The sequence below is a fragment of the Anomalospiza imberbis genome, chromosome Z (genome assembly GCF_031753505.1).
Source record: "Anomalospiza imberbis isolate Cuckoo-Finch-1a 21T00152 chromosome Z, ASM3175350v1, whole genome shotgun sequence".
NCBI classification, from domain to species: Eukaryota; Metazoa; Chordata; class Aves; order Passeriformes; family Viduidae; genus Anomalospiza; species Anomalospiza imberbis.
In genome coordinates this window covers 39,150,966-39,175,989 of record NC_089721.1, presented here as the reverse complement: position 1 = coordinate 39,175,989, position 25,024 = coordinate 39,150,966, and the positions used below count along the sequence as shown (strand labels likewise).

The window sequence follows — 25,024 nt, the reverse complement described above, 5'->3', positions numbered from 1 at the left end:
CTTGGGGTTCATTACTGATCTCTTCCCAAGCAACAGGAGGGCAGGCATTCATTGCATACAACTGTGATGATGTTTTCTGGTAATTACTGCTCTTCTTATTCAGAAAAGGGTACCTGGCAGTACACCTTGGTTGCCTCAGGAGGACTCTATATAAATAAAATATGTTAGATCCCTTCTTACTAGGTTTATCTGAGAAAAGTCCATCTCCATTTGTCTGTTTCATGTTTCCCCATCAAAAATATTTAATATATTGTCACCTGTTTCTCTTCTTCCGATGCTCTCTGTTGGAATTTTCGGATTCACTGCCACTGCTGGTGTTACAACGGGACCGTGACCTGGAGAAGAGAAAAGCAACATCTCAGGATGAATTTATCTAATACCAAAATTATTGCAGTGCTAAATGAGGAACGAACAACACTGTAAAGACATTACTCAGAAAATCAGAATTAAAAGACTCTGGAGTGCTTGTCTACACCTGCAAGTCATATTATCTTTTTCTTAATAATTGATTGGGAAGCACTGCTTCAAAAGAAGTACATCCAGAGTGTAGTATCAGGTGAGTGCTATTTTAATTTTGAATAATTTCACTGTTTCTTTTTTTTTTTAATTTGTATCATTTTATCAGCATTCTTCATCATTCTTTTTGCATATGCCACATCAATTTATTTCTTGGAGGTGTGAAATGTTTCATCTCTAATCTGCATGGCTCTCTTCTTCTTGCACATTCTGGTACACTCAACAGAAATGATACAGAATTCTGGGTTTGCAAGCAAAACAAAATGCTCATATAATATTCTATTCCCCTCAACTTCCATCCTGTAAGTTCCTACACCCTCAGTCTATGGAATCTGTTCTCCTCTACCTCCTAAATTAGAAAATCTTTAGTTCAAATATCTCCCACTGAAATAAAAATGTGTTAGAAGAACAGGACAGCTAAAGTCTAGGAAAATCAGCTCAACCCAGCTTGCCGGAAGGGAATGTCAGGCAGCCTGGAAGAAACACCAGTAGCACTAGGATTCTGCTGCTCTTTATGGAAAAAAAAGAAGGCTGCACTACCTACAGACAAACTCCTCTCTACTACCCGAAACCCTTAAATCCGTGATTGCATTTCGGAGCACACAGACCAGCTGTCAGGGCTTTGGTCCTAGAATCCAGGAGTCTGCCACTCTACCACTGGCTAGATTCTGAAGACTGGCACTCTCATTAAAATCTGGTTTGGATCATTCATTCTTTATTGTGAGGATGGTCTTGGAATGGTTTTATTTGATGATCAGAAAAAGGTCCTTCCCAACCTGAACATTTCTGTGATTCCATGAATGCCCCGAAAGACAGACGTGTTTCTCTGCTATACTGACAGCCCAGCTAATTAATGAGGAAAGCTGACTGATATTAACAGGAGCTAGTCTACAAGGATTTAGGCTGTCTGGAATTGGAATCGGTGATGGTTTTGCTGCAATGGAAAATAGAATCTTTCTTCTGAGGCCATGAAATAGGAGCTATAAGGGGATACATATTTTCTTATGCCTCCTGATTTTTCTTTTGCTCTTTGATAGCTGATAATTGTAAGAGGACAGATTTGTTAAACTACATCTCAAACAAGCCAAGGAGAGAAAGCAGTTCCTTAGGCGCAAGTAACAGGTAAAGGGAAACATTTAATGACAATGTAGGAAGTTCCTGACTAGCTCACTGTATGTTCTAATGGTTTAGGAAGAAGAGCCCAAACAGGATGAGAGAAGATTGTTCCCGGGGAACAGCACAGATGCAGCATGGAGCTGTTCTATCTGGCCACCACTCTGCTTTCCACACAACTAGCACTAAATAACCAGGACACTGTTACAGATGTCATTCTGACACACCTGAGAGCCTCATGAAATTCTCTATAATACCAGTGAATTATGGTTGCCTCCAACAAATTGCTGAGTCTTTAAATTCTCTGGTCTATGGAGTCTGTTCTCCCCTCTCTTCTAAATTAGGAAATCATTAGCTCAAATAGATCCCACTTAAACAAAAATGCCTTAGAATAATAGGACAGCTAAAGTCTAGGAATTGGAATAGGAGTCAGTCCAGCTTGCCTGAAGGGAATAAATTTGACAAAGTGAAATTTCCCCCAGAGAAGGAGCTTCTCCCTGTTGGAAAAGATACCAAGTTTAATTATTTTTTTTTTAATAGCTTTAGTCAGGTTTGTTTGCCTTTGCCCCAGGGGAAGGGAATCAAATTTTTTTTCAGAGCATTGTTCCACTAGGCAATGATGAACTTAACATCTTAACAGACTTGGAGTAGCACAGAAAAAACATAAAAGATAATGACCATCAACGACCATTAATGACCATCAATTCTAAACATCAGCCTTGGCATGGTCGGAGACACCTGGTCTGGAAAAGGAAAGATAGGAATGAGGACCAAATTAGCTTTGAAGGTGAATAAATTCATATCCAATAGAAAACCAAATACTGAGAACTACATAACTTGGAACCAATGAACATTGAACCAATGAATCTCTATGGGTTTTGACTGTATAAAGTTAGTGAAAAATCTAGTAAAATGTATGTGTCATGGAATTATTTCCTCTGCACACCCAGGCTACGTGAGGATGAAATTATTTCTGTTGTACATCCTGGTCAGAACAACATCCTAGCCAGAATAAAGTAATGCCTTAATTCTCTAATACTAAAAATGTTGTTGGAGGGTTTTCTGGTTTTCCCACAGTTTTGGTGACATCCCCATCCCCAAACTTCATGTTCATAATTTAAAGCCAGGTTACCCATGCTGCCAGCTAAAATTACACTTTTCTGGGTGGAGCTCAAAGCGGGAATAAAAAAAATGTGTGTTACTACAGAAAATTGTAACCTCAAAGGAAGAAGGAAGATTAAAAGATTGCACCAAAAATAGTCACTCAAGCACAATGGAAGAGTTAAGAGCAATAAATGCTCTAAAACTGCAGCAGACCTTACACAGCCAAAAGGAAACCTTTCCCCACCCCAGTCTTATCAGATGTTTAATAAATATACCACTAACATTAACATTAATAAGTCATTTCAGCAACACTTCTTTCATACTTCCAGGTAGCATGACTACTTTTCTTCTACATTTTTCAGTATGACAAGAAGTTTCTTAATGTGATTTAAGTAATTTATCTCATAAGGTACCAAAACAGCAAATAATCACAGCGTGGCAGGCAAAGTACAAGATAAAACATCCAAATTGATCAAAGTCAAGATAAGCCTTTCTCTAACTTTTCAGGAATGGAAATCTGATTCACCTTTTGGATACTGCACATCAAATTTCCTTGTGTTCCTTGACAGGAAAGTATTTGTGGGGACACAGAAGAGCTCCTGAGCTGTCAGCTGAGTGGCAGCTCCTCATACTCATTGTCAGAATATTATCTTTCACTGAATATTAAATATAATCTTTTATTGAACTGAATAAATTACCAAAAATGGGGAGGGAAAAAAGACAGTTTCCTAAATCAGGTGCAAGAACACCCGAGATCATCCCGATCTCTGACAATTTTAAGGTACCTTTTGTCCTTTATTCCCCTGTTTTCCTCGTCATGCAATATATTTGATATTTTGCAGGTAGAATACCTATATACTCTGGCATGAGGAGCAGAAAAGAAATCATAGTCAGTTTTACAAGAGACACAACAAATGCTGCCTAGGAGAGGGCTTGGAGAGCTGAGGAAAGCCCATATTCTGGCACAGTCTTTTTCTGATTAAAATGAGAGGAGAATAGCCAAATTGTGAGGAAGTGGAGAAGGTCTTTTGCAATGTACAATAATAAACCTGTGGTAAGAGGTCTCTTCTGAGCACTGGGACTTTCCACCTGAGATGCTTAACTACATCTTCCCAGTTTTATGTGCTGGACATCTATCACAGGACTACAACTAGCAGCTTGTAATGCTAACATCCTTCCAAAAATACTATCTCATAGTAAGCACAAAATACGTGCGCACTTTCTCTGGCTTCCTGTGATTGTCCCGAGATGTTTGTATCTCTGCCAGAGCTCCTTTCCCAAGCTGCTGCAGTGAATCAGATCCTGGGAGTGCCTCCTCGCCTTCCTAAGCTTCAGGAGCCTCCGACATTGAAGTGCACTCTACTGTCTCCTTACTCCAGCAGTGCAAGCAGGAGCAGAGGAGTGAGGAGAAGCACTAAACAGAGTCATGACAAGCAGATGTGGCAAAAATCTGTTGAAAGCTGAAGTTGTTGAAGGTCACACCCAAATTCACACCTGCATTTTATTTGAAATGTGATAACTAGTCAAGTCTGAAATGGGAGATGGGGGCAGGGAGGAAAAGCTTAAGAAAAAAACCAAAAAATGTGCAAGGCAGCAAGAGGACCATCAGGAGTTACATATGCCTTTGCACTTACCTGTGGCAGGATAATTAATCTCAGATGACAGCACGCTTGCTTGCAAAACAGATTAATTAAAAGTGGGTAGGGAGGCTGGAAAAGTAAAATCAAATCGGCAGATTCAAAACCCACAAGCTAAAATTTCTGGAACTGACTTCAAGTTGCAGATAAGCCTTAGGAAAATATCACAAGCTGCTTCTAACATGGGGTAGTAAAAATGTGCTGCAAGACTGCTGTGATGAGGCTGTGCCACAGAGCATTTTAGCAAAGGATAAGAAATAAAGAATAAAAAGCTCATAACACAACAAACCTTTTATACATTTAGGAAGATGAGGGAGAAGGAAGGAAAGAATGGAATGCAGTGAACCAAAATATGACCAGTACCTTCAGTATCATTTCATAGCTGCTATAGATCATATATTTACCTTCTCCTTTGTTTTAAATCTGAATCTTCGCCACTGTTTTGATTTTTCCTGTGACATTAAGGAAGTTTTAATGAAACATCATAGAGTTACTTTGTACAAATTCACAGAACTACCCACAAAAAATCCCCAAATGTTTTAGTTTTTCATGGATTTTTTTTCCAGCATGATGTCTGGCAGAGAAAATAAGGCATGTGCTTTTTTTAAACCCTTCAGGAGACCTTTACAGTAAGCTTTGAAGGCATGATTCCATTCAAGCTCTCATTGCAAACCCCTGACTTGCACAATTAAGCAGATCATTCTGCTCTTTAGAGTTTCCTACTATTTCTAACATAGCAGAGTGTGGTGGTTTCCTCTTAACTCCTGTAAAGGCTGCATAAACAGAACAGCTATTGTTATTAACAGTTGGAAAAGGAAAGTGCATGAAATAAAACCAAGACTTGGGAAGGCATAATTAAGTTAAAATCTACCTACTATTGTCAATCTTCAAAGTCTCACATATAAGACTTTTAAGAACATTTGTTCATGTGGTAGCCCAAGAGAAAACTTGCTATCGGCATGACTGTCTGTCCACTGACCAGATCAGCCCAATGCAAATCCCAGATGATAAAAAACAATTTCCTGCTGCACAGTGCACGAACACTTTTCTTTTCTTGATATGAGAGAGCTTTGCATTGCACATCTCTACTCTTTTGTTTTTACAAAGCCAAACGAGCCCTTCTGACAACTAAGCTAGCAATGACCAGAAAACCTGAGCTGGTTTTGTCTGCAGTAGAGTTAGTTTTCTTTACAGTGGCAGGCATGGGACAGTGTTTTGGTGTTGTGCTGAACACAGGGCTGATAATACAGATATGCTTTTGTTATTGCTGAGCAGGGACTGCACAGAGCCAAGGCCACACTGGGGAGGAGGCTGGGGGTACATGGGATGCTGGGAGGGGACACAGCCCGGACAGGTGACCCAAACAAACTGATCAAAGGGATATCCCAGACCATATGACATCAGGCTTAGTGTATAAAGTGGGGGGAAGAGGAAGGAGGGGATATTTGGACTAATGGTGCTTGTCCTTCCAAGTTACCCTTAGTGTGATGGGGCTGTGCTTAGTGTGTTGGAAATGGCTGAACAGCTGCTCAACAATGGGAAGCAGGGAATCCATTCCTTGGTTTGTTTTGCTTGTGTGCATGGCTTTTGCTGTGTTTCTCAACTGACAAGGTTACTATCTCCCACCTTTCTGATTCTCTCCCTGATCCTGCTGACAGGGGAGTAAGTGAGGGGCTGCCTCGGACTTGGCTGAGGTTAAAACATGACAAAACCCATTTAGGAAACACATTGCTGTTAACACTTACAAGGGCTCTATCCAACAGAGCAAATAAACATAACTCCATTGCCTGGGAGTTACACTGATTTATTTGAGGTCTCTAAGCATGCACCATGGGTGAGTTTTTTCTCTCCTGTCCTAGACAGCTAATGGCAGATAAAAGGTCTGAAACAGTTCAGAAACCTGTCAAGGATAAAAGCTCCACATCAAATTGGATTTCCTCATCAATATAGCTGCATTGTCAGAGACCCCTCTGCAAGCTCTGGCTTTGAAGGCCAAACAGGTACTCATTTCAGAGCTGTCAGAAAGAGATGTAACTCTCATGTGCTGTCTCCTAAGGCAATTCTAGAGGACTGCAATGAATATGGCACAGTATCTTGTTTGTTTATACTTCATAACAGATCACAGCACCAGGCAGCGTGCCCCAGTGATGAAAGCAGCTTCTCAGCAGGACAAATCATCCCAGATAACACAGTCTCTCAATTCTGTTTTACTCCTCTAAGTCATTCAATTCAGCTTGTACCAATTGAAATTGTCACTAGTTGAATTTTTGCTGGCATCCTCTCTAATGCAAAGTAGTTCATATATGGGACTGTTGAAGACAGTTTTATGGCTCACTTGTGTAATCCTTGGGGCAGTTAAAGTAAAGAAATGTACTTATAACACTACTTTGGAAGCTCACTGTCAAACAAGCAAATCCATCAGTGCTTTCATTCACCGGGCAAAAAGAGCTCCAGTAACTAAAGAAATCTTACACATGCCAAAAATGCAACTTTTCACATTTTTAACATCATTTTCCCACAACAGCACACAAGCAAACAGCCTGACCAAATCTTCCTTTCCAAAAACAGCTGTGGTACTCTTGCTCAGGTGGTTTTTTTGACTAACAACTGGTCCCTGGAATAGCCCCTTTCCCAGGACCTAGCTGTGCCTCCATGAGCTGAACACTGAGCATGCAGGACCTCCAACTTCTACACAGAAAAGCTGACAGTAATTGATCCTGAGGCTCTTACCTCCTCCGAACTGGCTGCCCAGACTCATTCTCACTGCCACCAGATGGGTTCCTTCGGCGAGAGTAAGGAAACTTCGGTGATTTATTGCGGTCACTGGCAATATTATATAGTCCACTAAGGTTAAAAAGGAAGAACAAAGAGTCAGCTTTAAAATTTCCAGGGCAATTAGGCCAGCTGAGATTCAGCTCACAAAAATGAAAAGATTCATGCATGCAGACACACACACACACACACACACACACACACACACACACGTACAACTGACTATTTGGCTAAGAGTGCTTTTCTGGGTGTTAGTTGGTGTTCTATGTAAATGCAGATAGTACTGCTTTCTAGCAATACATTTTTCACACTAAACCATGAAATGTAGGAGATATACCTCTTACCATTGCCAGATCAGTAATTCTAAGCTTACAAAGTATAAATTGTCATTTATTAATATTCTTTTACCATAATAAAATATCTGCGCTTTAGTATGGCATATCCAACGCAGAGCTAGGCATTCTTCATGTTTTCCATGGATATAAGTATGAAAACTTCCCATGTTTTGTCATGACATTTGTCTTCATCACAGAGCTGATACTTGGGAACATGAAAGAATTCTATCTCCATTTCTCTTCTGTTCATCCACGCAAACCTCTGCCAATGGTGTGGAGGTGCTCCAAACTCCAGCTTTCTTTCTGCTTTCCTAAAAGCCTCTGGCCTTCAAATTGAATCCATTCTTCTTCATCTACCTCTGCAGACAGCTGATTACAGCACTGCTCTGCACACGTGAAGAGTTCCCACAGCTCATCTCAATGAGAATTATTAAGAGCTGTGAAAGCCTCTGTGCAACATCCAGCCTGCTTATGTGTCTAAACCTGCATAGTGCTTTAGAATTAACAGATTTGCAAAACCATTGTTTGGCTCCTGCAAGATCAAACCTCCTGCTCTCCTGAGAGCAACTGAAACACTAGAGACATAAGTGACAAGATGACACCACTTTTCTAAATATAACCAAAGAAAGGTCTGTAGCAAGGGAATACATGCTCACTGCTTTGTTCTTACTCTAGAAACTACTGCTGTTTACAGAAGAAGTACAAGGGGTAAATCATCAGAGTACCCTAAATGACCCATCAGGTATAGATCTGAATTGTCACAGAAAAGCAGGACCATTCTGGATTACACTTTACATGCTGTCTGGTTCAGTGGCCTGCTTCCAACAGCAGCTGTAAACAACCAGCTACAGGAAGCTAAACCCTGAAGGCAGCTCCCCAGTGCTCCCTGAGTCCCACACCATTCCCAGTCTGGGGGATTACTGAGCCAGCTGCTGCACCTCTGTCTTCTGAAGCCCTTCAGGATTTTTGTTCCGTGACTCACCCAGCTTCCCCCAGGAATACACCTCCTTGCAAAGGAAGACCACAGGTCTCCCACTCATGATGAGTCACTACTGACTGCCTTTTAAACCACCTTCAATAGCTTCACCTGAAGATCCTTAGTTCTTTTACTGGAAAAATAGTGTCCTGGTCGCTTTCTCTTTTCTCAGTACAACTCTTGATTTTCTATATGTCATCCCCTGAAATTGCCTCTTTTACAGTCTGCCCTTCCTCCTTGTACAGATTTACTGCAGAGCCTTTCACATATTTGATCACTTCTGCTGCCCCTCTCAAAGCCTAGTCCTTTTCCTCAGATAAGAACATGAGAACTGCTTCCAAAATGTGATCCACCAATTTATATCATGGCATAATGATGTTCTCTTGCTTTACTAATAATTGCTAATTGTTTTTCTGACTGCTACACAGATGATGTTTTCTTTGTTATCCATCATAATTCCACAGCACTTCACATTAACTAGAAAGCTAGGGTTATTTTTTTGTCCTTATGTACCTCTCTTTACGTTTTTTGACTCAACAGAATATACCCATCAGTCACACTTTAGAAGTCTTTCTGCCACTCTTTACAGACAAATTTCTCACTATCCTAAACAGTTTTGTATCATCACCAAACTTTATTACCCTTTTTTCAAGTTCTTTGACATCTAAATATCAGAGGTCCATGAACAGATCTCCGTAGAAAGCCACTGCTGACATTCAATCACTGGCCACCTCCTCCGACACATACTTTCTTAATTTTTAATTGTTTATTTATCCATGAAAGAACCTATCTGCTTACATGCAATACATATCTATTATGAATCAAATAACACATTAATATATTATATTAATTACCTTCAACCTTCTGCTGTGGTATGATATTTATTATTGCACAATACCTAAGACATCAAGTCTTGCCTTACCTCTGTTGCCCGTTTTCCTCCCATGGAGCGTTTGTTTTACTTCTTTGTGTTTCTGGACTGTTTTCATTTTTCATCTTTTTAAAGCTAAATAAGAGAACAAATATATACATGTGTATATTGTTTAAAAAAGAAAAACAACATTTTACACAGATCACATTTTCTTTTATGCTGACCACTTAAAATTTAATTTTAAAGGCTTACACTCATTAGAGACATCCACCCTGGCATATAGTTACTTATTTGTTATGTGAAAGAGGGCAAAGAGCTCCTATGTTGAAAAATCTCTCCTACAAAGAGCAATCATAAGGGGAAGGAGAAAGAAGAAGTAAAAAAAAAAAAATATAAAAAATAATCTCTGTAACCTCATAATTTTGGCAGCACTGAGTCATAAAAACAGGTAATCCTGTCTCCAAATAAATATGACCAGATACTTAAGCAAGAAGTCTAGCAGTAGGACACATACAGCATGATCTCATAGTCTCCCACAATATGCAGTTAAAAGATTATTGAATCAGAGGCTTTACCTCCTTTTTATTTTACAAAGCTCTTAATGAAACTTTTCTTCCATGGGTTTACTTAAATACCTTTAGGACATTTTTTAATTTTTATCATAAATAGTGCCTAGTAGGAGTATATTTCAGTATCTGGCTATGTCATAAACAATTATTTAATGCTATTTCAAAACTTCCACCTGGTTCAAAACTTCAATCCCTTGTTCCTGACTGTTTCTGTGATTATAGAAAGAAATAAAGAAAAACAAACAGCTATGAACGATGGCTCCCTAAATCAGAAACTCCACCCCTTAATTTTTTTTACACATTTTTAACTGTCTAATCCCTTTTCCAAATGAAAGAACCACAGACTACTTAATCTCTCCCAGTATGGGAGTCACCACATACCTCAGATTACCCTTATCATATTTCTCTACCATTTTTCCAGGTGTACAGTACCTACTTTAAAATGGGAGCAACAAAGTCAGGGGTGATGAAAACTATTCAAAGCATGACAGATCACAGGTTCATAGGTTCACAGAGTAGCATATCCTTCTCATACCCTCCCCAGTAAAGCCCTGGGTTTTATTTTTGCCAGGAAAAAAAAGTTTTTGTGAAAGAGCTGACTCACTGACTGCTGCAAGGCAAAGTACCACGATAGTCACCTGGCTTGAGAGATATATATCAGCATTTGTAACTAGTCTCCCACCATACCTATGGGGATGGGGGGGAAAAGCAGTATGCTCCAATTCTTCCTTTATTCCTATCATTCCCACAGTGTCAAGTTTTACAGGTTCTGACCCATTAAAGCTCCCAGATAATTGCCACTTCAAATGCTGGGAAGTGGCTTTTAGCTGAAGCACACCCCTGTCCAATGGCTCAGCAGAGCTTTTCCTGCAGCAGCATCTCTAGAGCTCTTTTCCTGAAGTTCACCTGAGACAGAACAAGGCAGCCACACTGATTTTCACTAGGGTCATCAAGTACTACGGACAGAATCCTGTGCAATTGTTAATACACCATATAGTTATAAAGTGCAACTCAAGCAGGAAAAATAAAAGCTTTACAGTTGCTTACAGAGAGGAGGATATAAGCTGGCAGTTCTCTCCCCAGAGCAGGAGGTGACAGACTCAGCTTTATGAAGGAATTGTGGCTATTTAACTCGCTAATCCACTTTTAACCTCAGTCTTTGGTTACTAGAGGTCACTGAGTTAATCATTTAATTCTCACAGAGTGAACAAAATGCAAAGCTACAGTAAGTCAGCAGGAAAAGAGATTAAATTACACCTTATCAGGTAAATAATTTTCTTAATACTGCACCCATTAATTATTGACTCATAGATGCATGGAATCTATCCCCAGGCTTAAAAATATGTGCTTACCACAGACTTAGCAAGTAACTCAGATAAATACATTTCTGTCCCATATTGCAAAAAGGAATTGACTTGCACAGCATGAACTACTGAACAATATCTAGGCTGAACTTAAACAACTGTGAATACTGTTTTCAAATCCTAAAAGGAGAAAGAAAAAGTACCTGGGAGGTGAATTTACTGCATTAAATTCCCAAGTCATTATTCATTTTGAGCAGACACACACTCTGTAGACAGAAAGCTAGAGCATGGCAGCTCTTCAAATACCAGCAGTATCTCCAGGAATGCAGTTGCAAAAGGTACTCAGTTCATTCAAAGTATGTGAAAGGGTTAGGATCTGAATTTTGTGTGAGATTTCATTGGGGGGTTTTTATGATTTGAGTTATACCACTTACACAGAAGTGATTAGCTATAGATCTCAATAGTGAATTAGATGTTAAATATGGAAAGTCAGCTTGTGATCACTACTGAAAGATACTCTGCAACCAGTACTAACAACTAATGCAAGAATACACAGGATGGAGCAAACTTCCAAACTGTAAGTGCTACACAAATTTTGTGTGCTACCTCTCACATACACAAACCCTGGCAGACCCAAAAGAAAAACAAACCAAAAACAATTTCCAATTTTTTTATTTTTTTTTTTTGTGTTCTGGAAGTGACTAACACTGTCTAAAATATGACTTAGTAAGAATCTGCCTGTGAATTGCTTTTAAACTGTCAAGGCAAGAAACTAAACTCAGTAACCTTGAAGCTGTCATATTCAGAGCCACTTATTCTGGTTCTTCGTCTAAAACCTGCCTGTCCATTTCTTTTTAACAGCTCAATGCTAAAAATTCTGTAGTAAAGGACTCCCATGCCTCCTAAAACAATGATCTCTGTACTGTGGAATAGTGGTACCTTTTGCTTTATATCTTTCTTTCTCCTAACAAATCACAGAACAATACAATGGTGGGGTTGTCAGGGTCCTCTGGACATCATCTGGTCCAGCTGCCTGCTCCAGCAGGGTGACCCAGACTCAGTTGTCCAGAACTATTCCCAGACAGCTGTAGAATTATCTCCAAGGATGGAGACTCCACCACATTTCTGGACAACCTTTGCCAGTGCTCAGTCATCTGCATAGGGAAAAATTATTTCCTGACATTCAGAGGGAACCTCCTGTGTTTCAGTGTGCCCACCTGGTCCTGTCACTGGGCACCACTGTAAAGAGTCTGGATCCATCCTCTTTGTGTCTTCCCTTCATGTATTTTTTTACCTCTGTATTGTTTTCTACTTGATAGTTTAGCTTCAGCATGACCAAGTGGCAATCATAAACTTTTTTTTTTAACACATGATTAGCATTATTTTCTAAGGGCTAGAATAATGGATTCAATTTCCCTCAAAATGAGAAAGCAATTTAACTCAGCTTTTCTTTTGGAGGTCAACCATTCCAAATGTTAGGCAATAGAGAACATTATCCACCAAGAATTTGCAGTACATCTTTTAGATCCTTTTTCAGAGTTCAGTCCAGATACCTAGTTTGTGAAGCCGACAGCCTCAAAGCATAGGTAAGCCCAGTTAAGGGTTGCTCAGTCAAGAAAGAAATCTAACTTTCAGGATTGCCAAGCATGCAGAGACACATATCTAGGCAACTAAACAAAAGTTAAGTACTGCATTTTTGACTCATTCTTTTATAAGTTCACTCTTTTTCTGATTCAGGCATATACATTCCACTTAAAATTAGGGGTGGGGATACAAACCCCTTTCTGAATCTAAGCCTTACCTCTTCCTTTCAAATATGCTTAATAACCAGAGATGTGCACTTCAAGACTGATAAATTAGACACAGCAGACCACACAAGTCCAGAGGAGCCCTGTCAATTCACTACTCCTACAGATCAGGAACAAACATGATTTTTATCTGATTTTTACTACAGTTTGAACAGTGTAATGGACAATCACTGCAAGATTAACAAACCTGCTGGGAGAGAGCCCATGCCCAGCTCCTCCTTGCCACACATCCCAAGCTTGCCCTGTTCAGAGACAGAAGGCCCATGACCTGAGGGCTCTGACAGCCAGCCCACAGCTCCCAGGGGAGAGACTAAAAAGACTTCACAGGACTATCCTGACCAGTGCATTTTGGGTCACTACCTGTTTTTTTCCTATTTAAACCTGAGACTCTCTGCCTTCCCATTAACTTGTGCTGATTTGTGGGTTTTCAAACCATGTGTCACCTGAAATCTCTGTTCCGCACTAACTGGAAGATCAGGGTTTCATAAAATTAAATACTTGGCAACACTCTCTGACCATTGTCAGCAGATGATCAGATGGTCCTGAACCCAAGGGCAGGATAAATAGGATACTAATGATTACTAAATGTGTTCCTCTATCCAATGCACTGTACAACCTCTTAAAAGCTGTAAGGAAACTGCAGGTCTACATACCTTTTCACTGGAGAAGGTGCTATAATTTTGGTAGTTCCTTCATTTTCCCCATTTGTTGTAATCTGGCTCATGTTCTTAAAACCTAGAAAAAAAAAAGCCCCAAACAGTTGAATCCTGTAGCATAAATGTTTGCACACCTACTCAGCATAATCACCTACAGGGCAGCATGAGAGATAAAATGACACACAAAATATCTGGTGCATGCTCATCTTGTTAAAGGTGTGTAAGGATCACACCTTTTTGTATTAGCCTTATTTCTAGTTGTAACAGGGCACAATAAAGTTTAACATGAAGCACATTCTTTACTCTTCCACATAAGACAGAGAAGTCCGAAGTTGTTGTTCTGAAAGGAATACTGTGCCACTGTCAACAGAAGGAAATTCCCTGCTCAGTCAACAATGAGAATAAAGGTGTGAGGAGAATATAATTTGGTTCCTGCTGGTGCTATAATTTCAGTTTCCATGCTATGCTATTAACATCAATCTGTAATTTCCCTTCAGTTCACACATTATGTTTCCACCTAATTGGCAATTTCAGACATTTTTTACAAAATTGTTACCATACATAGAAACAGATGTCAAGTAAAACAACAAAACAATATCATTATTGATGTAGGTCTCCTCTGGACAGGATTCTGAGCATGTTCATTGAAGATAATGAAAGAGACTGAAGATTATAATACGACGTCCTCTGGACACAAGCAACAGCATCACAGGGCTGTTAATATAGTGGTACAAACCCCAAGCCATTTTGACTGGCTAAAACAAAAATGTGATGTCTTAATTTAAGCTGGGAAAAGATTCTGCATGGTAAGTTTTCTCCTCAGCCTCAGAGAAAGGATTTTTTTCACAATCTCCCTCAACTTCCCATACCACCCCTTTGGCATACAAAGTCTCCAGACCCTACCTCAACACAAATACTTGAGATTTTCTGAGGCCCTTTGTCTGCTCATCAACTGGTTCTCTTACAGGTTAGATTTGCCAGTCTTCTGCAGAAGTCAGCAAATATATGACTTTTTCAAACAAAGGAATTGATCTCAGTACTTCACATATTCCTCCGTGAGGCAGTTTTCGATTAAGTCTTAGAAAGTCCTTGTCGCTTAATGGAGTAATAAAAACTTGTGCTCCAAAACATATCATAGCCTTGAAACAACTGCCAGAAAGACAGCCAAGGGTCAGATGATATAAAAGTAATCACCTCCAGAAGCAGACACCTCCAGAAGTGATCATTTGCTATGTTTGGTAATATCCTTAACATTCTGCAGGCACCCAGTCACCTCTGGTGTCAGGCCATGGTGGGTTAATCAGGAATTTTCTGCCCATACTTACAGAAACTGTAACGATTGTCTCCACGTATCTTCCACTTGCAGTATCTTTTACTGACTACAGTACTGTTCTACCAACTTATATCTCTGTATGATGTAATTATCTAATATAAAAATTTATAATATAATAATTTATCTAATATAAAAAACACTGTCCAAACACTAACCCCATTGCAAAAACTTAAGTATATTACTGCTTCTTGCTTGCTTGCCAAAGCAATAGGCCTCTCAAAAATACCTTAGGCAGAAATCCTGAACATCTCATTCGAGGCCAGTTTCCCTGGCTGTTTACATAAGGTACTCTCAGGACTGAGTGCACTGCACTGAACTTTTCCAGTGAAGTGAATGCACACACTTATTTCCCTTTTACAGCCATATTGACGCTGACTTGTCCATTCAATTCAAGCCAACTATTACATTTTTAAAAACTCCAGTGTCCAAAACCATATCAACCGGGCAAGTTTGTTAGCTTGTCATGCCTGTTTCTTATCAGGTAAAGCCACTTAACTGATATTATCTGGAAGCACTCTTTGTGTTTACACCAAATCATGAGAGCAGCAGATAGTGTGACCAAATGGAAAACATGCATTAAGAGCTCACGCTTTGCACCCTGGGCTACTGTAAGCCTACAAAAATGAATGGACTTTCATATGTCTACACCAGCACAGCCTACTCTGTGATAAGGGCTGGTTTTTTTATTAGTTTCTAAGCCTGAAGCCTCAAGAGTTTGTTCATCTCACGCCCCATGACTGAAATGCGGAAGTAGCCACACCCATCCTTTTACCAAACACTGGAATTTAAGTAAACCTTAAAGTATAAAGCTCAAAGTACATAAATTAGGAAACAGTTAAATCACCTCAAGATCCATTTTCTCAAAATTTTACTTTCAAATGCAATCTTACAATTCTCTGGGAAAAGACTTTGGCTGGGCCAGACCAGCAGTTCTACCTACCACTGCTACCAGTTGGGTAGTGACAGGCATCTGTGGCAAAATGTGATTGCTTAGGGAATATCACAATACAGACAGTACTGTAATTGTAATACTCACAACCAGCTCTCCACCTGCCTTCTAAATCAGAATGGCAGCACTTATTTTACACTGGTTTATACCACTACCCCGCATGCAAAGGCAGGGACAAACCAAGTCCTCAGCTACCAAACAACAACAAATCCTAAGCAACATGTTTTCCACCACTGAATAAACTTAGACAAACAGCAACAGGTCTGGTCACATCAGTGTTTATCCTGAGAGGATGTTCCCATGGAGCTTTTCATGTTCAGCATTCACCCAAAAGAATAATGAATACTTTCACCCCATGTTGTGAAAACTGAACATTATCAGTCAGGCCCTAAAACAGTAAGACAGAACAGTAAGAGATCCTGTCCCACATTTGAGTTTATTATTTGCAAGCAAAGCAAAATGCAACTGTAATTCTCTCTCAGCTGAAAGGGGAAAAGTGAGCAAATGAATGAAGCTACGCTTATCTCACTCACAAGACTTGACAGAACAAAACAAAAAAACTCTTTCCCTAAATAAACACCAACTTGAATACCAGCCTACAAATACAAAAAAAAAAACAAAACATGCACTACTATAAAAACACAGTCTTGATCTAATATAAAATCACAGCCATTAAAGTTGCCTGATACAATTTTTGCACTAGCCCTAGAACAACTGAGATATGAAATGTATCAAACAAGTGATAAAATGGAGGTTACTGCATTTAAAACCACTACAATCTGTATTCTAGGAAAATAATCTGCCATGCTAAAGCCAAAAGGTCTGCACTGCTCATCCTGTCAGGGGAAGCAATCAATGGCAGTGGCTTGTATACACAAAAAATAGTTTCTCTCTGTTGACAATATCATCTCCTTGAACCTTTATGTTAAACCACAAATATTTTTACGGAAAACAGAAATAACATTTTCTGTCACTGTCTTGGCTGGCATCTGCTCCAGCTCTTAACCCAGAGTTCACCAAGTGCATGCAGTCCTAAGGTCTTTATCCTACTTCAGTAGACCAATGAGATAAAGAAACATTATTGGTCAGCTCTGCTAGAGATAACTAACCTCTACCTTCAGGTGACAGAAAAAAATATATAAAAAGCACATACTATGTTTATAACACCAGAACATGTACACAAAAAGAAGCAACAAGGGGAAGGGTTTTAATTAGATGTCAAGAGGTTAGAGATTTTAGTACTTCACAGACCCTTATCTGACAGAGGCAATGCCAATGTTATATGCTGCAGTCATGCACTTGTTTTAACTGTCCCCAAAGTCACTGCTGTGGCTGGTCCCATCACTTCTACCAATAGATTTAAAAAAAAAAAAAAAACATTAAACAAAATCAAAATGGCTAATTGCAGTGACGGCAAAAATAAAGCCTTTAATACATTTCACTTTGCAGTCACAAGAAAAGATAAAAAGGAAAAGAAGCAGATGAGGAAAGATGCTGAACTCTGAGAAGGTGGAAGGAAGTAATTTCGTACAAGCTTTTTGTGAGCTGTTGTTGGATTTGGGGAAGTAAATGGAAACCTGACTTTCATCCCCAAAAAAATTAAATGATAAGACTTTTTCAAGCTATATCCTAATTAAAGGTGTATTTGGCAGAAAATACCTTAAAATATAATACATGTTAACTGAAATCACCCTGTTCAAAATGTTGGACAAGTCATATTTAACCTTAATACATTATACTACAAACAGAAAATGAATAACAAAGGACTAGCCATCAGGGATGACTATCTGCATAAGGTCACTATGCAAAAGAAATATTTATTTTAAAAAGAAATGTAATTCAATTTTCTCAAATATTTTAGTCAGGGAAACTTTTACATAACCCATAAAACTTATTAGAGTACCAGGTTCATTTGCAAGATAAAAAATAGTCTACAAAATAAAATCTAAATTGGGATAATATATTTAAGGAAATTATGTCTAAAATATGCAAAATAGTCTTGATTTATTGCGTGAAATGGACTTTGTTATAGCTAAGAATGACTTTAGGTAAAAAGAGGTAGATTTATTTTATTAAATGGACTATCACATGTTGTCTGACACAGAAAGGAGAAGCAACACGAGTCTTCATTCATCTTCTGAAATCCTGTTTAAATGGAGGAAGAATATTCAGTATTTATCACTGTGAATAGTATAGACAAAATTGGAAAAAAAAGGAGAAAATATGCTTATTCATAGGGAAAGATGGCATTTAAAAGACATAGCTCTCTTCCCTCAGTCCATATTTTGAGCTGGTAATTAAACAAATTAATTTACATAAATATAATCTAAGTTAATACATTTGTCCCAGTGATATGACTGCACATTTAGAACACGTGGGTAATCAATTAAGCTGAATTTGAAAGGAAAACAGATGGATGGATGATAGAGATTACACAACTACATATAAGTAAAATGGTGAAAAAGCAGAGATTTTATTTTAAAGTGGGATAAATTGTTTAAAGCCACCAAAACAGCAAACACATGTTGTCCAAATAATTCTGCCTCCAATTACATCAGCAAAAGAGGCTAGGGGAAAGTTTCGGTTTTTCCTCATTTTTCCAGAAACAGAGATGGAAGACAAAATGAAAAAATACAACACATGCACAGCCTTGCAGCAACGCAGACTGACCTTCACTGCCTGGGCTAAGGGAAACATTATTTTAAACCAAGAGCTGAATTTTAGCTGACAAATAGCCACACAAATTTCCTGAAACATAACCAGGGACAAATGAGGTAGGAAATGCTATTTGGCTTGAATTGCTGCCATAAGAACAAAACAGTCCAGCTGAACAAAAAGTTTAATTCATTAGGTTCAAGGGTCATTATGTTCTTGTTCTCTCAGACACCCACTTAAAACTGCACACACCATGAAACATATTAGAATCAGAAAGCAAAGCAATTATTCTCTTTTTACACTAAATAAAATAAAATATAATAAAATAAAATAAAATAATTTTTTTAATAGTGTAAACTGCCTCTGTTTTCCAAGGCTATACTTTTAATTCTGTTACATTTCAAGAGCCACCACAGCTAAAAGGCAGAGCACACCAGTTTTGTTTCTAAATCAAAAGACAAAAGACTTCATTCAGGATAAATACTGGAGGTTTCCAGAGGTATATATCTGCCTTCTTTCAAAAAACAGGTTCTAAAATTCTATAGAGGCATATTGAACCATGATAAAAGAGAGATATTATTTACATTTTAAAGCCCAGACAAGTTTTTTCTCAAATACCAAATACACACACACACGCTTAACTCCAGGCACAAGTTTGACTGAACATTGTGCATCTTCTTGTCATAGATGAAGCTAAGCAATACCCATGTAATCATATGTGGACCTGGAGCTTGACATCTCTATTACCAAATTTCAGGAATCATCCATTATCTAGGGCATGACTTCTGTGATCCAAGCTTAATCCTATCTCTTCTAACACCTGTGAAAACTTCCATTTTGCCATGACAGCTTCCACGTGCAAAACAGATTTCCAGCTCACACATCTGAAGCATGTTAAAATTGCATGGCACTGACTTCTGTTCCACTTAATATCAAAATAAAGGAATACTGTCCTTGAAACTGGAAGAGGGTGCAAAAAGTGGCACCTTGGGTCAAACAGGTCAAACAATGGGATACTAAACAAGACACATAGGTATAAAATTCGTTTGCAAGAGACAGGTCTCCAGAGAAAAAAACATGTTCTCACTGCCTGTTTTCAAACTTCCCTTTCAACCTTTACATTAGATCTACAGACATGGGGGCTTATCCTCTTTAATCCACAGCAACTCTTTTATTTTTTTTTCTGGAAAGCTGGAGGTTTCATATCCTGTTAAACTTAGATCTAAATACTGTCTGAAGACAAAACATAGAATCCGAGAATTCCTCAAGGACACTGCAGCAGTTCTGAGTCACCTCGTGATGATAAAATGAACCAAAAAAAGAAGACATCTTCCCCCAGGTCATCAGAGAAGGACCTACCTGTCTGTTGTGCTCTTTTGGGGTAAGTCTTGCTGCGACTTCTTTCAATGCTCTGGTCAGGCCGTGGAAGCTGCACGGAAGGGTCTCTGGTCATTCGTAAAGATGTTTTGCCACTTCAAAACACAATAAAATAAGAAAAAAAGGTTGGGAAAGCTACTTAGACTGAAAAAAAATGCTCTTAACTTGTAATCCCACCTCTGGCTCTCCTGTTGAATAGCACTATCCTGAATTTTTTTTTGATTCAGTCACTGGCAAAATCATCAACAGATTGTGCCAACCGCTCCTATATTTGGCATTTTCAAGTGGAGATACGCCACTAAAACAAAATGTTTTTTGTGAGGAATAGCTTAAGTTAGCATGACCTTTTCTAACCTAGAATATTCTAACATACAACTTTCTTAAGTAACGATATTCCTTCCTGAACTTTTTCTGAAAGTTTCCTCACAGGAAAACATGTTTAATATTGTTTACACATATTTAATATTGTTCAGTTCCAGTCAGGCAGGGGCTACTTATCTGGCATGTGAAATGACAGCCTAAAAGACTGCAAAACATACTGTAATAAAGGACTCTCACTAGCACAGCCCTAGATGACAACAAATTGAGTAGAAGTCTTGATTCTTGTTTAGCGTAAGGTTTTTCTTCACTGCACAATTGAGTATTATTAAGTTTCAATAAATTCTTTTATACTCATTTTAATGTTCCTCTCAGTGTGACTAAACAGAATATAGTGGTCAAAACAAAAATCTAAAATTCATATTCCTCCCCAAAACTCCACATTTGTTCTGGGAAACTTACTACACAAGAGAAGTAATTGTCACTATTAATTTCTTAATACCTGAAGTTTGATCATTTTGAAGTAAAAGCTATTGTGTTAGAAAGTACTAAGCAACTATACAGGAATTATTTATGTAGATTTTTTAAAGTATGTGAAGAGACTCCATGAAATATTGATAGTATTTTCGCCAATAGCCTTTCACAGATAGTCAACACTGCAGAATTTAAATGTTTTCAAAATTATAAAATAATTGAAGGACAGAAAAATCTCAAATCCTAACCCTACATCACAGTAATGTGGGTTTTTTTTTTCTTGTAGTTAGTTTAAAGCATGCTCCCAAGCTACCCAGAAAACTTTTCTATTCAACTTTTAAGTTTGGCAACCATGACAGTCCTGCAAATTCCAGAAGGAATTTTAACAAAACATCTGGGAACAGGACCTTCTACCCTCACTAATCATCTGATCTTAAGAAAATTGCCTTTCTGAAAACTGTCTGACACACAATGAGAACTACCTAAAAGATTTAACAAAAAAAAAAAAAACAAAAAAAAAAAAACAGAGCAACATTAAAAAAACACAACACCACAAGACAAATGAAAATATCATCATCTATCACTTACACAGAGAAACAGTGGGATTATGGTTTCTGCTCTGAGCTAATGATGTGTATGGATACACAACACTGTCACTGCTTTTGGTAATACAATGGGGGCCAAAGACAAAATGGGAAGACAAGCAAAATCGTCAGTTATGACCATCATCCTTAACATGGCAAGCCTGATCACAGATCACCCAAGACATTTATTAAAATAGGCAGACAAACTTAACTGCACCAACAGCAATAGCTTGAACATAGTTAACTGCTTCATGGCCTGTTGGTTTTTAATTGATTGGAAAGTTCTTGCCAGTACAAAGCTTTCTCCTCCCCAGCACCAGTGCCCTGCTCCTGTCTGCTGAAGTGATCCAACAGAAAAAACTCATCTGCAGTACTCTAGCAGGTATCAGTGAGCTATTAGCCATTGTCTTGGATGGAGCAATGTAGGCCAGGATCCACTAAAAACACAAAAGGCAGGACAACATTGCCCTGTTATCCACGGCAGGGAGAATCTGGATCATGCCAGAGAGAGTGATACCTCAATCTGGATTAGGAAATAGGAAAAGTGAAAAAGGTCTGCCTAACTAATGATTATCAACCTTACTCATTATGATCCATTTATTTCTTGCAGCATAGTGGAAACAATGCTCCTTATCCATCCTCAATTTCAAGTTTACAACATCTTTCAAGGTTTAGAGCCTTGAACATTCATCTAATGCTGTCACCTATTCAAGTCAGAAAACATACACCCTCATTTTGTTATTTCCCCAGCTGTCAGTAAAACCTCTTTAGGACATGAATGTAATTTCAGGACTTATAAGGAAATAATGATTTAAAGAGTTGTCAAGGCTGCTCCCACTTTGAATACAGACTATAGTAAGCCTCAACCAATTCTGGGGATCTGGAGAAGAAACATTTGTCCCAAAACTGCCAGGCTCCCCAAGAGAGTCTGTTAAAATGGCCCTGATTCATCTTTCATCTTCAGAACTATACTGGGTCATATTCTGGGTGGTGGTTTTCTTTCACTGTAAGGAAAGAGGAGAAAAGGAATGAAGAAGGAATGAATTGAAGGTTAAACAATCAAAAAAATTCACCTGTACCGATGTTTATAACCTATGGATCCAAACTTGCTGATTTTTCTTGACAGAGAGTTTGATTCATTCTCTGGCACCCTGTAATTTGAAAAATAAAATAAGAGAGTAAGTTGCATAGATAGGTCTGAACTGTAGTTCCCTTCCCAAGTCAAGGAAAAAGAATACGTATTTGGGCTCAGATATTTTTTTTCCTGCAAGTTCCTCTTCATCCCTACCTCTAGACAGATTCTAATGGGGTTGACAGTCTCCCAAAGCCACCTGTTTGTCCCCCCTATTCTGACTACACAACTCTTTGTTTCAGAGTCAAGTGTAAATTGCTGACACCAGCAGCCTTTCACCTAATTTTGGGAGAAGGCAAACATACCCTGCCACAGTAGTGAGACTGTAGGAGGGACTCTCAGTTCACTCATTTACAGCACTGCTAAAGGCAGCCTGGAGGATTCCATCCACCAGTTCCCAGTTAGACACCTTAGCACATTTCTCTTGGTGTTTTTTGCAACAGTAAAATCAAGTGCTTTGAGATGTGCAGTACTGAGAAGATTTTATACACCTCACTAAGTAAGAAAAATGTTATAGAAATTAATTTTTATTAAATATATTTTTTTTCTGTGCACTGTAGAAAATAGTAATGTCTGAATTCTAAAGGCTTCCCTCTAGCCAATGCTGATGTAGAAAATCTGATGATTAAATACACCAAAATCTATATGGCAACTTAAATCCTGCCATCTTTCTCATAAAGCCTACTACATGCGACCTGAAGTACTGTTTAGAAAAGAATACTAAGACAAAAAAACCCACCAGACTTCCCATTTTTAAAAACATTGTTTCACATCACTGTAAGAAAAGGTGTTGGCTTTTAAAAGCATTCCATAACCAAGAGCACAAACTTGTTTCCAGGCAGCAAGCCTTTGTTGAACCACTCTGCAGGTATAACAAGGCTCCCACTCCATGTAGTGGCCCTATGGAAAACACAACCTAACTTCTGCATCACTCACCTGAAAAATGTATGATGCTCTACACAGCATTTCCAGAGATGTTTGCATGTGACCTTGTTACGTGCTTCAAAAAAGAAGGAAGTTTCATTGCACTGAAGATAAAACAAAACAAATGAATGTTCTTATGGGAGATCCTTCCATTTAAATGAATCTCATTTACTGAACAAAAGAACCAGCCATTGCATGTTAGTCCACACAAGAAAAGTAATCAGCACAAAGAAAAGCAGGTTCTACAATTCTGTATAATTCTTCATTTAAAAGTGGTTTTCTTTTTGAAAAACAGAGAAAAGAGATTATTGAAACCCTTATGTTCCTTCATTCTTGTTCATACACATCAGCTTATTTCCTAAATAAAACACACAAGTTGTTTTTTTTTTTCAAAAACTGTATTTCTGATGTTTTCTGAAACAGCAGCTCAGATGTCAATCAAAAATATTCTGGTTAACAGTATAAAAAAAGGCAAGAATAAGTGAAAGAAAGGAGCTCAAGATCTGTTATAAACTATTATGAAGCAATGACAGAGGAAACACAAAACAGGCCAAGGTAAACCTGAGGGGGAGAAAAAAATGAAGAAGGGAAGGATTTTCTTTTTTAAAAAAAGCTAACTTCAGAATAATTCAAAATGCCAGGAAAAAGCTGGAAGTCTTAAAATCCAACTTAAAATCTCTTAAGGAAAACAGCAACAGCCAGAACAAAAGCATATACAAAGCTTAAAAGCCAATCTCTGAAAACTGGCACAGAAAAGAGAAGTGGGACACATACAAACTGTAACATACTTCCAACAACTCCCTTCCATCTATTTTTCACTTGATGAACTCAAGCACTTGGTGTTTCAGCTGTGATTTGCACAAAGAATGAGCAATCCCAGTGATGTCAGTGTGAGAGCTCAGCATGTCATGACACCCCCTGTAACAAAACTGAGTCTAAAACCATTTCACCAATGTGTAATTTGTGAGTTACAAAGAAGGTGTGATTCACACCACCTTCAGCAGCTGATTTTGGACAATCTATGCCTTTGCTGCAGTGCCATGCATACACAAATAAAGAGCTCAGGCAAGTTTCTCCCCCTCCTCATTTATTATTGTTATTATTATCTGCAAGCACCTTGCAAACTGTGAATTAATTTTCTATGTTCTCTAGAATTCAAAATTTCACCTATTAAAAAACCCAGTTATATCTCTATTAACAGCTGTCAAGCAGCCTCACAAAACTACAAATTACCTCCTCAAGCAGCTTTTCCTTCACCTTGAAACAAATATCAGTAAAATAACAGAATTTTGCACCTGTGGTTAGAATAATAGAGATCTCATTCCCTGACAAAAAAAAAAATATACATGAGCTTATTTTCTCCCATGCCTTATTTTAGTTAAATGTCTGGCTGGAACAGTCCCATGGAACAAGCAAGGAATTAAAATAATTCTCTGGTCTTCCATCAAAAGCACATTTTACTTTCCATGGCAAGAGAGAAGAATACAGGCAGTACAGTATGACAATGACCACCAAGAAACCCAGGATTCATCTGATACTGCTGTGTATATTGTAAAATTACATTGTAGTACATTGGTCCCATAAATATATTCCCAAGGTCCCTCAGGTTTGGTAGGG

General features: G+C 38.4%; 1 protein-coding gene across 1 annotated transcript in view; it reads right to left on the bottom strand.

Annotated features, from left to right (window-relative positions):
* EPB41L4A (erythrocyte membrane protein band 4.1 like 4A) overlaps positions 1-25,024 on the bottom strand; it is a 113,443-nt gene that overhangs the window by 15,377 nt on the left and 73,042 nt on the right. Inside the window, exons 10-17 of the mRNA XM_068176295.1 lie at positions 23,420-23,511; positions 22,425-22,502; positions 19,958-20,070; positions 13,659-13,740; positions 9,376-9,459; positions 7,101-7,214; positions 4,775-4,822; positions 258-335 (exon numbers count right to left, since the gene is read on the bottom strand). Of these exons, the coding sequence (XP_068032396.1) occupies positions 258-335; positions 4,775-4,822; positions 7,101-7,214; positions 9,376-9,459; positions 13,659-13,740; positions 19,958-20,070; positions 22,425-22,502; positions 23,420-23,511 (689 nt within the window). The remainder of the gene's footprint in view (positions 1-257; positions 336-4,774; positions 4,823-7,100; positions 7,215-9,375; positions 9,460-13,658; positions 13,741-19,957; positions 20,071-22,424; positions 22,503-23,419; positions 23,512-25,024) is intronic.